Source organism: Chionomys nivalis, chromosome 18 (genome assembly GCF_950005125.1).
Source record: "Chionomys nivalis chromosome 18, mChiNiv1.1, whole genome shotgun sequence".
In the NCBI taxonomy this organism is placed as follows: domain Eukaryota; kingdom Metazoa; phylum Chordata; class Mammalia; order Rodentia; family Cricetidae; genus Chionomys; species Chionomys nivalis.
Genome location: NC_080103.1, coordinates 37,480,973 through 37,493,666, shown reverse-complemented (window position 1 = coordinate 37,493,666; position 12,694 = coordinate 37,480,973). Strand labels below are relative to the sequence as shown.

General features: G+C 40.9%; 1 protein-coding gene across 50 annotated transcripts in view; it reads left to right on the top strand.

Moving 5' to 3' along the window:
- Ank2 (ankyrin 2) overlaps nt 1-12,694 on the top strand; it is a 532,749-nt gene that overhangs the window by 438,038 nt on the left and 82,017 nt on the right. For 42 of the 50 annotated variants that reach the window (XM_057793904.1, XM_057793906.1, XM_057793908.1 and 39 more), the window contains 5 exons: nt 4,109-4,207; nt 4,842-4,940; nt 6,299-6,496; nt 11,328-11,426; nt 12,458-12,556. In XM_057793904.1, coding sequence (XP_057649887.1) covers nt 4,109-4,207; nt 4,842-4,940; nt 6,299-6,496; nt 11,328-11,426; nt 12,458-12,556 — 594 coding nt within the window. The remainder of the gene's footprint in view (nt 1-4,108; nt 4,208-4,841; nt 4,941-6,298; nt 6,497-11,327; nt 11,427-12,457; nt 12,557-12,694) is intronic. The other 8 variants (XM_057793905.1, XM_057793896.1, XM_057793930.1 and 5 more) reach the window with 1 other exon arrangement.

The following is a 12,694-nucleotide window of genomic DNA, read 5'->3' as shown; positions in this document are numbered from 1 at the left end:
AAATGGCATCAATGATGAAGTAGAAAATACTGCATTAGATTAGCACTGTTTTCTGCTGGGTAACAGAGCCGAGTGACAGCTCCCTTTGCTTCGTCCCGCCTTTCCCAGTATTTGCCCCATCACCTCTCATTTGGTAGCTCATTTCCTTTGTAGTCTCCGACCGTATCAGTTAGTTTTTTGTTGCTAAGATAAAGTGCCATGACCAAAAGCAGCTTATATAAGAGAGAGTTTCTTTTGGTTTGTGGCTCCAGAAGGTCAATGCTTACAATGGCAGGGATGACATGGCAGGGGGTAGCCAGAGAAGGAACCTAGGTGGCCACATTTTATCAGCACACTAGGAAGCAGAAAAAGAATGGGAAGTAAGGCCAGGCTGTAAACATTCAGAAGGTAACCCCAGTGATATACTTCCTCTAGCACGGCTGTACCTCCTCAAGGTCCCATAACTGCCCCAAAGAGTGTGACTAGCTAGGGACCAAGTGTTCAGATGCCTGAGACAATGGGGGGCACTTATCCAAACCACCACAGCAACCTTTCCTGCCTTCAGTCTTGTCCAAGTTACCTCAGTGTCTAGACAGAAACGGTTTGCACATCAGCTCATGAGCACATCAGCACAGATACTAATACAAAACAAAGACTGTAATATAAGGCTCCATGGTGATGCAGGGCTGCTTTTCCTTCTCTTGGATTTATTTGCTAGAAATTCACTACATGGAGATGAGTTACAATAAAGTGTGAACATGCACACATAGCTGGAGCAAATTAGACGGAGCTAGTGCAGAAGAACAGAAAAAGGAGGCACATAGAATCCTAGAACACATGAGCTTGTCCCAGGGCAAAACACTTTCCACACATGCAGTAGCAGTTCAGATGCATTAAAATGGCATTAAAATTACATAGTAAATACTGTGCATGACTAGAAGGAAGCTATTAAGTGTGGACTGCAGTAGCGGTGTGGTCTCTGAGCCCTCAGAAGTGAGAGCTGCCCAGTAGTTACTATTAATACAAGCCTACTGGACCATGACTGTCAAAAATGTTCAGAAATGGGGCTGGAGAGATAGCTCAGTAGTTAAGGGCACCTGCTGCTCTTACAGAGGATCTGCTGCTCACAAAGAAATGGACAGCCACCTGTAACTCCAGTTCCAGGGAATTTGGCGCCTTCTACTGCCCTCTGAAGTGCCATGTGGTACACTATCGTTCATTCAGGCATGCACTCTGATATGTAGAATAAGAATAATATATCTTTAAAAATGTTCTGACAGAACACATTGATAAGATTTCAAATTATGACACCTGAAAAGTGAACAAATGTTAAAAAAAAGTTCTTCAAAAAGAAAAAAAATCAGAACTTAGACCCTAAGCAACAAATGTACGGTGGATAATGGTAACCCATGAAACACGGCGGCCATCCCAGTGGACGAGGAATAGAATTAATATGTGTAAAGGTAGAAGAGTGGAAAATAGTCTCTTGTCTTTTAAGAATTTTTAGGATTTAAAAAATAACCAATGCCATAGTACAGTAGGGTAATAAAATAGAAGCGGTTGTTAAACAGAACAGTTTAGTGACTGAGGCCAGCTGGATGTTGGTGACTCGTCATCATTAAAGCCGTCAAAGTGTTTAACCAGAGGGAGATGACGCGCTGCTGAGATTTACATGGGGAGAAGTGGCCCTGTGACTCAAGAGATGCCCCCTGCCCCTGCCCATTACTGTGTAGTGACACCACTATGCAGTTTTGTCTGGTAAGGGTTTCCAGCTGTATAAAGGGGTCAGCCCAACTTCAGCTGCATTGTAAGGACAAGGAGCTTCTTTTTCTTCCTCCCTGTGAGATTGTGTCATAGAAATCAACTTCACCCCAGGCTAGCGCTATCCAGCCCTGGTGTGCACAGGGTTCATGGAGCGGAGCCTTGGCGGCAGTATAATTTCTGTGGATGGATGCTCGAGGAAGAAGTAATTCCCACATCTGTCCCACACAGGAGAAAGGCCAGACAATCCACTCTCTTCCAACAACTATTAAGACCATTTTTTTCTCCTTTTTTTGATAGAAAGAAAAACATCTTAATTAAAAATAATTTGTCTTATGACACTATGAAAGAGCAGTATTGGTTCTCGGGAGATGACTATTTGAATCATTGAATAAAGATTTTGATGGGGACTTAGGGTCTTTTGCTTTGAAAAAAATACCATGACCAAAAAGTAAATTGGGGATAAAAGAGCTTCTTTGGATTACACTTCTATACTGCTGTTCATTATTGAAGGAGGTCAGGACAGGAACACAAACAGGGAAGGATCCTAGATGGAGGAGCTGATGCAGAGGCCACAGAGGAGTTCCGCTTACTGGCTTGCTCCTCATGACTTGCTCAGCCTGCTCTCTTATATAAGCCGGGACCACCAGCCCAGGGATGGCCCCACTGTGGGCTGGGCTCTGCTGCATTGGTTACTAATTGAGAAAATGCCTTGCAGCTGGATCTTATGGAGGCGTTTTCTCGACTGTCGCTCCTTCCTCCCTGATGACTCAAGCTTGTGTCAAGCTGACACACAGAGTCAGCCAGTACGGGGACTTAAATAGTGCTCAGTGCAGAAGTATTTTCTGGGTTTATTTTCTAGACCCTGGTCAGTGTTAGAATTCTCCAACTCCCACTACTGTTCCAGAAAAGCACGTGACTGAAGTGTCTGCCCTGGAGGATGGGTCAACATCACAGCTCAGGACCTGTGCCACCTGGAGGTTTCAGGACTGGGACTCTATAACTTGCTACTCATTGAAGTACCCCTGTTGGTTAGGCTCACAGGACAATGAGTGTGTGCATATAAATGTATAGCATAGGCGTCTTATTATTATTAATAAAATTTATTCATTTATTTTACAACTCAACTGCAGATTCCTTTTTCTCCTCTTCTCCCATTCCCTCCCTCCACCTTCCCTTTGCCCCCTCCCTAATCCACTCCTCTCTTTCTGTTCAGAAAGGGGCAGGCTTCTCATGGGTATCAACAAAGCATGATTTACCAAGTTTTGGTAGGACTAAACTATCCCCGCCCCTTGTATTAAGGCTTGGCAAAGCAACCCAAAATGAGAAATAGATTGCCCAAAGCCAGCCAAAGTGCTAGGGACAGTTTGTACTCTTACCGCTAGGGGTCCCACAAGTAGACCAAACTACACAACTGTCACATATACGTAGAGGGCCTAGGTTGGTCCCACGCAAGCTCCCTGGTTGTCGGTCCAGACTTGGACAGGCATCCTTTAAAAGCACATTGTTGAAGCTTTAGTGTGGTTAAGTATCTGGTATTGGTCAGCCAATGGAACACCAGGACGATAGATTTGACTAGATAAATTGGTCTTTGGACAGCATGGTCTTCTGGGAAAGGGGGGAAATGTTAGAGCGTTAAAAAAGATATTTTTGATAGAATATTTTTATTATGTAGATAATCTAGCCAGTTTTGCAAAAAAAAAAAAGGTCAGTTGAATCAAATAATTGTTTTTAACTCAAGCTTCCTAAATATTCTAAAATTTAAAGAAATATTTTTAAAGAAAAATATTAGAGAAAGAAATCAAAGGCAGCATTTTACTTGGTTGCGTTCACGTTAGGGGCAAGAGGAAAGGCAGGCTTTTTGGTATTTTGTTTTCCATTCATAAATCAGAACAGTATACTGACACCAGAGCATATTATGAACCTCAAATCTGTTAACGGCAAGTTTCAGTCTCCAGGACTTCAGATACATTTGTTGTTCACCCCATCAAGTCTAACAGAGCTTCTACCAGTTCCTCTTAAATTTCATTCCTTTTTTTTTGTTTGTTTTTGGTTTTTTTTTGGGTTTTTTAAGACAGAGTTTCTCTGTGGTTTTGAAGCCTGTCCTGGAACTAGCTCTTGTAGACCAGGCTGGTCTCGAACTCACAGAGATCCGCCTGCCTCTGCCTCCTAAGTGCTTTAAATTTCATTCCTAACCCTTTTACTTATCCACGTAACAGATATCGTGCAATCATTTTTTTTTTGCAAATGGAGAATCAATAGTGTTTGCTTAATGGGTTAACAAAAGTTCTATAAAGACTTGAAGTAAAAAAAAAAAAAGAGAGAGACCCATAAAACCTAATTTTCATATTTCTTTGTTGCACTATAGAAAGGTTTCACCCCCCTGCACGTAGCAGCCAAGTATGGAAGCCTGGATGTGGCAAAACTTCTCTTGCAGCGCCGCGCAGCCGCAGACTCGGCAGGAAAGGTAAACAGTTTCCATAATATGTTTTAATCATCGACTCTGTTGACTTTTTTGTTTGTTTGTTTGTTTGTTTTTTCAAGACAAAGTTTTTCTGTAGCTTTGATGCCTGTCCTAAACTAGCTCTTGTAGACCAGGCTGGCCCCGAACTCACAGAGATCTGCCTGCTTCTCCCTCCCGAGTGCTGGGATTAAAGGCGTGCGCCACCACAGTCATCAAAAAAGAAGATGAATGCTCCAGGCAAATGTACAGCAAATACACACGTACATGGTCTGACTGTTGTCGGACACTACAATTTAGAAGCATTTTTTTTTTTCTTGCAGTGTCTCTAATGTGTATTCTTATCCTAAGGAGCCCACGGCTCCTCTATGCCAAGAAGAATCCTTGTGATGTACACAGAAATTTAACTTCTGTTTGCCATGACCAGAAGAAAGCTGCCCTTTGCTAATTTTCAGCACAAACATTTTCCATTTTAGTTGTGTTTCTAATATGAAAATTATCATATTATGTTTTTTCTTTCCATTGGCCATATTAATTAATTAACATGTAATTAATTGATAGCACCGTCCATGCATCCTGGTAGCTTCAGAGCAGCTGACGCTAACGTATTAATGCTGAGATTTAAACACCCCCCTTACAGAATGGCCTTACCCCGCTCCATGTTGCTGCTCATTATGACAACCAGAAGGTGGCGCTGCTGCTGCTGGAGAAGGGTGCTTCCCCTCACGCCACTGCCAAGGTGAGGACCACAGCCCCAGCTGCCATGTAGCTATAATCTGAGTATACATGGACCTTGCTTTCAAATAACTGCAATGAAATAGTTATAATTTTGATAACGTTTTCCTTTTTTTCTGTTTCTACCAATTGCCAATTGCTTTGTCTAAAACCTTTTTTTTTTCAATTTTTAGAGTTGGAAGTTATCAATTGAGAGTGCAGAGGGGTTTGTGGAGATGAATCTTCTTCCTAGCAGTCAGAAATGTAACCTGACAAGGGCAATATAGGTTTTTCCTTCTTGCCCATAAAACAGAAATTTCATTTCCCCGTTCCTTCTAGCACCAAACTTCTCACTCTGCCCCTATAAAGAGTCTCTTGTTTCTTTGCCTTTTCAATGTGCATCTGGGTCAGCTGCATTGTGGATCTTTTGAAGTGGGCCTCTAGACTACCAGCCCCTTTTTGGTGCATATCATTCATCTATACTCAAACACAGCTCCTGCCAAGCCTGGTTGCCTGTCAACAGACTATCTTAGTTTGTGCTGTTTATGAATATGTATTTATGTTGAAAATTATACACGATGTCACATCTTTCAGTCACTTATTTAAAAAAGTATATTTTAGGATCACATCTTTAAAATATTGATCATGACTGGAAAAGAGTAATGTCACATCAGGTTCCTAACAACACAAATCTTATCAGCCTTTGTGTTCCTTTACCCCTCACAGAGCCTGGCTTATTCTGGGACTGCAACAGCATTTGCTCAAGGAGTGGAAAGAACACTCCAGTTAGAATACAAGCATTGTAGCAATACCATAGAAGTTGTGTGGTTAGAACTGGATCTGATATATAGAATTCAGTGGTGTGAAATTGCGTGTTTGGAAGCAGTGTAGGCAGATCATAGTCAGCTCAGAGCAGGTCTTCTTTCAGGGAGACCAAAGAGTGAGGAAGAATTGAAGGAATAAGATGCTTAGCCTAGAAGAGAGAAAACTCTAGAGAATTCGTTAGCTAGAGATGAAATCCACCTCCAGGTATTTAAGAACTATCAAAGAAGTAGAAGAGGTATCTGCCATACTTTCTTATTTGGAAGAGAATGTAATAATGAAGAGACATGATAATGCTTTTATGTCTGTATCTATTCTAGAGTATAATGGGGGCTATTTTGTCTTTGGTTACAAAGATGAGTATGGTTAGATGGAAATGTCATAAGTAAGAGTTTGAATTTAAAAAGCTTACATTTATCTTTTCTGGCTGGTTATGCTTTATTATTTCCATTGGAGGTAAACATTTGAGTACTAACTAAGTGTTCTCTGTGTGTGTGCTGTGTGTGTGCTGTGTGTCTATGTACTGTGTGTGTCACACCCATCTTTTTGTTTCTGTTGTAGAATGGTTACACTCCTTTACACATTGCTGCCAAGAAGAACCAGATGCAGATAGCTTCCACACTGCTGAGCTACGGAGCTGAGACTAACACTGTGACGAAGCAAGGGGTCACCCCACTGCATCTGGCCTCACAAGAGGGGCACACAGATATGGTCACCTTGCTTCTAGAAAAAGGAGCCAATATCCACATGTCAACCAAGGTATTGTTTCCTAGACCCTGGCTGCAATAAAGTCCGCTAGAGAAATTTAAACAGAAGCCAAGCAAAGAAACGAGCTGTGTGTGTGTGTGTGTGTGTGCAAAGGTGCATTGTGGGTCCATACTTGTCTTTTCAAGTCTCTTTCATTATCTCTTTGTACCACTCTGAGTTCACAGTTTCTCAGCGTGGTGTGCACATCTCAAGAGGCTAGCCCATAGTTTCTAAGAACTAAGCACTTTGGCAGCCAGAGTGCCCTCGTTTTTGCTGGTTGTAATTGAAAATTGCAGTAAGAAAGTCGTTAGGGATCCAGGGACAGAGACAGATAAGAGAGTGGTTCCAACTTGAAGTTGGGCTTCAACAGGTGAATATGAGTTAACAGGTCCTTGTCTACCACCCAAGCCAAATGACAGTCACCTCTGCACTGTGGCCCAAGAACTTAGTAAAATACAGACTTTCAAGGCACCTTCAACCCACCTTAGATAGTGGATCTGGTTAGAAATCCATTTTAGAGAAAGCTCCACAATAATTTAAGTTCCCCTCCCAGTGAATAGCCTTCGTAGATGACCATATTTTTTTATAATGTAATAGTCAAGCATATAAGGGTAAAATTATTCAAACATGAAGGTGTATGCCTACTATAGACTGACTTACTTATATTAACCTGGAAACACCTGCTGGGAAACTGAAAATTATAGTTATGCTTCCTACCTGGCTATTTGAATCTCTTGGAGCTTCTTGTTTGTACCATGTGATTGGGCAAGATAAAAATTAAACTTCTTAGGATCTTTCGCAAGCACTATGCTTTCCGTGTGTGGCTAGTAACTTAACCAGCATCTTTGGAATATCAAGTACACATTTGCTTACTAACATCAGCGGGGTTGGATAACATGCACCCTTTCGAGGAACTGTGATACCTTAGATTGTCTCCAGTGTGTCTAGAGCTCTGGTCCCTGACTTCATCCCTCAGAAGTGCCCCCATTGCACTCTTCGTCTTCGTGTTGAAAGTCCTTCCAGATCCTTTCTTAATGTGTCATGCTGTGGTCTCTTGTTGTGACAAAGTACTTGAGATTGGGGATTTTATAAGGAATAACAGCTTGAATTGACTTGTGGTTCTGGAGGCTGAGAAGTCCAGCAGGATGCTGTGAGCACATCTGTGGCATCTGGTGAGGGTTTTCGTGATACGGGGCATACAATTGTTTATAATATGACTAAAAACATATTCATTTGAAAATAGTCAGGAGAAACTTATTTAAATATTAAGTACTATCTCGAGTAGAATAAAATCCTTTTATATGTAATATTTTATTAATTCATTGAGAATGTCATTCTATATATTTTGGTCATATTCACCCCTCACTCTTCTTCCATTATTTTCCCGTCTTCCAACCCCTCCTAATCGCTTATCTTTTTCTTTAAAATAAATAAATAAATAAATAAATAAATAACCATGGAGTTCAATTTGTGCTGCCCATAGACTCAATGGGTGTGACACCATCTACTGGTGGGAGTTGACCTACCCATAGGGATAGCCCAAAAGGGAAACTGACTTACCCATCCCTAGAAGCTATAAACTGTCCATATCTCCCCAGTTAGGGGCTCATGAGTCCCTCTTCTGTTTCTGTGCAGGAGTATGGGTTAGCTATAACTTGTGTAGGACTTGTGCTGGCATCTAAAGCTGCTATGGATTCCTAAGTGCAATAGACCTGTAATTTCCAGAAGACCTTGTATTGCTCTACTCCTGACCAACCTCTGACTCTTACATTCCTTTTGTCCTTTCTTCCATGATAGTCCCTGAATATTGGAGATAGGGATGTTATCAGTATCCTGTTTGTGGCTGAGCAATCCACAGATACTTATTTTGTGCACTTTAATCAGTTATTATTTTCTATGTTAACCGATATCTATTATATAAAAAAAATTTCTCTGGTGAGATCAGAAATGTGCATTTATAATATAGATAGATATTTGATATTGTGTCCATTTAGCAAAATAATGAATTCACTCATGGCGCCTGTGAGCTAACCCCACCCAGCTACAGTTTTTCAGTACCAAGCATGCATGTTTATCCTACAGAGTGAGCCTTAAATCCATTCATAAAGCAATTGGTGACCTTCATAACACTTGTGCCACTATTGCACCTGTGGACTTATCTTAATACACAGATTCACAGGTGTAGTGATATTTCATTTGTACTTTAATAAATAAAGCTTGCCTGAAGTTCAGAGAGAAAAACAGACAGTGGTGGCACACATCTTTAATACCAGTAGCCACACTAGTTTGCCATAGAAATTGGGCAGTAGTGGTGCATGCCTATAATCCCAGCACTAGAGATGAATATAAGATGGGAGGAGACAACGCTCACACACAGTCTCATTCTGAGATTCCTGGAGGCAGGATTGCCATTTTGGACTGAGGTAGAGGTAAGAACCAGTGGCTGGTCTTCAGGTTGAACCCTAATTTTTGTCTTTGAGTTTGTATTAATCATGCTACACACAGGTTCCCAGTTGGCTGAGCATTTTGATGACTCATGCCATCCCCAGCAGCCTGCATAACACCTTCAATACTGTGAGAACTATCCATCAGAGGGGAATATTTCTGGCCAGTAGCAACTTGGTTTTTTTCATGTCCTGTGACCAAAGTATGTAGTATCTTTAGTGATAAGGTCTCATCATCAAGTTCTGATGATCAATCAAGATAAATATCCTGTATTGTTTAGGGTATCTTCAGGTCATTTCTTATTAACAACTCAAAGAGAAACATTCTAGATGGTAGTGAAACTAATCACAATACTTCCGATGGTATGGTTTTTAATTCTTAAAATAAATATGTGGATTTACTCTGATCTCCTTGATGGTACCATTTTCAATGTATTACTGCTTGCTTTCAAAGAATTTAAGCAGCCAGCTAGCAAATATTTAAGATTTTTGACTTGCAAACCCAACCATGAAGAAAATTATTTCAGTTTTTGGAAGATCCCGACTTTGAGACCAGCTTGGGCTAGAGACTCTCCCTCAAGAAAAAAAATCAACTCTAAGAAGAATCTTCTGTTTTTATCCAATATTCAGATTATTAAGTATCCTCTCCTTATTAATATTAAGGTTTTCATGCTGATTGATTAAATGATATTTGTTTATAACTGACAGAATTTTAATGTTAAAAAATATTTCTTTCTCAGGCTGATGTTTTATGAAACTCAAAGCTGAGTTCAGTAGCTCAAGGATTAATAAGCATCATGCCCTCAACTGAAAGCCCTGCAGGGTTCCAGAATATTCCTCTCTATCTGTGCCGCCCTTGTTTTTAGTGGTCAGACTGGCTATTTCTAGAATTAGTGTCATGCTAGAAGCAATGGGCTTTGAAGGTCATGCTAATGGGGAAAATGAGCTTTCCATCTATGGTCAATAGGGCTGACCAATTAGCCAGGATGCTAACTGACCTTGACCAAGGTGGCAGCATTGCTAGGTTTGATGGCATAGGCTTGTATTCATGGCTACTGAGAGGCTGAATCAGGAGACGCATACACTCAAAACCTCCTTGAGATTAGTCTGGTCCCTTTAGTGAGAACTTGTTTTATAATAAAAAGTAAAAAGGGAACTGGGGTTTTGACTCAATAATGAAGTATTTATGTGCTATCCTGGAGGCCCTAGGTTCAATCACCAATACCCACTGACAATAGAAAAAGATAAAAAAAAATACTAAGGATATTGGAGTATTAGTTGAGGTAGAAGACATAGCATGCATGTATTCTAAACTAGACTGTAGACTCTACATAGGCAGGAACGTGGCTCACAGCTATGTCTACACCATGGGAGATTTTTCTTGTATAGCAAAAATACTCAAAAATTGCTAAAACTGTATTTGATACCCTTGAATCAAGTTTTGCTTGAGGGAGCTACTTATCTATAGTGAGGCTGCTGGGATGCGGCACTGGGTGAATAAACTGTTTCTCCCCTTTCTATTATTTAATTTTTTTAATATTTATTTATTTATTATGTATACAATATTCTGTCTGTGTGTATGTCTGCAGGCCAGAAGAGGGCACCAGACCTCATTACAGATGGTTGTGAGCCACCATGTGGTTGCTGGGAATTGAACTCAGGACCTTTGGAAGAGCAGGCAATGCTCTTAACCTCTGAGCCATCTCTCCAGCCATTAATTTTTTAAAAGAAATTAATTCAAACTGCACCTAAGTCATGTATTCAAATTAGCACATTGATTACTAGATGCCCAAAGGATAAACCTCCCCTCCCATAAAACTGGTTAAATATTACAGTGATGTATGTGTGTGTGTGTGTGTGTGTGTGTGTGTGTGAGAGAGAGAGAGAGAGAGAGAGAGAGGGTTATTTTTAAAAATTTACCATCTAGAAGACAACCCTTAACCCCCCAAATAAACTGAATGCTGGAAAAAATATTCTGAGCCTACTTCCAGTAACTCAATATATTTTAAACATTAATATGATACTTTATTGATGAAAATATTGATTATTGCCAAGGTATATAGTTGCAACAATATTTATGTAGTTCCATTAATTTAAGTAAATAAGTAGACTCATGAGGAGGTATAGGTAGGTTTGAAATGAATATTGAGAGTTTATTAGCTGAACTATTTTAAAGACTCAAATTATACATACCAAATGAAGAAAACAGAAAATGTCATTTGCTACAGAGACTCCACGTTGGTTGAAAACTTACATTTGCTCTAAGGATTTGTCTAAAATGTGAGAAAATGGATGTCTGGAGAGAGGCCATGAGATTTCCAGCTCCTTTGAAGACACGATCCTGTAGATGACAGTCTTTCCCTCTCTGATGTGTTCCCTTGCTTCCATTCTTGCTGCAGAGTGGGCTCACGTCCTTACACCTTGCAGCCCAAGAAGACAAAGTGAACGTCGCTGACATTCTCACCAAACACGGGGCTGACCAGGATGCCTGCACAAAGGTACAGTACTTCTTTTGTCCCTGTTGTCCCCAGTTCAGGCTTGGCTGATTCTTGGTTTGCTGAGATCCCTCTTCTTAAAAGTTCATTCCAAAGTATAAGCCTCGTGCTGACCTGTGTCCGCTAGGATCAGATTAGAGTTGAGAAAATGGCCTCAGGACTCAGCCCAAGATTCCAGTCCTGCAGGTTGTTGCCCATTCTCTCACTTAAGTTTCAACTCCTGCATCTGCCTCGCCCTTGTTCTGCTTCATGCCCTTGAACTTGAGGAGGATTGGTTCTCTCTGAGCTATCTTTTCTTTCCCCTTCTTTTTGTTATTGTTTCAGTGCCTCTTATTGTTTCTATAATGAGTTGTCGTAAGTTTCACTCCTCCCTATCATGCCCCTCCCTCTCCCACCAGCCCCCTTCTCCTCCACATGCCCCCCCTGCAGCTCTTCTGCCTTCTTTTGGTGTGGGAACCGGTGAGTTTAATTAGACTAACTTCTCTGAGCATAGGTGGGAAGTTATTCCATGGAGCCAGGGCAGCTTATTTATAGCTACACTACTAAAGACAGTGACAGTGTTCCCCAATCAAGTGTTAATTGCTGATAGCCCCTCTGGGAGGGATGAGGCCTCAGGGGCTCCCTTTCTCATTCAGAAGAAAATACTGATGGGTCCAATACTGTGTAAATTTTGTGCGGATATGACAGCCTCCGTGAGTTTGAGTGCTATGACTATGTCATGACGGAAGACATCTCCCTGTTGTACATCTTCCCATCTTCCTATTCTCCCCGCCACCTTTTGCTCACCTCCACCTGCTTCTTCTAGACTTCTTCCTCCCGTTGACATAGCCTATCATTTTGCACTGGTCAGTTCTTTTCACTAAGTTGAATTACCTGTGTGTCTTATCTCCCTTGCTGCTGTAATGTTCTGCATGGTTAGGGGCTGCTCAACCTGTGTTTGCACCCAAAGGATACCAAGTGCAGTAATTGGAACCTTCCTTTGTTCATTAACTACCAGAAGTATAATACTTGTACTTTGGGATTTGTCGTTGCAGCTTGGTTACACCCCATTAATCGTGGCCTGTCACTATGGGAACGTGAAAATGGTCAACTTCCTTCTGAAGCAGGGAGCTAATGTCAATGCAAAAACCAAGGTAAAATATATACTCATTTTCCTTCTCAGCAATTAAACTCGTCCTGTCTAGGGTACAATAAGGACGCTCGACAACAGCCGCAAGTTGCTTTTTGATTTAAATTTAATTTTGCTTTTTAGTTCTCACAGTCATTTTGAA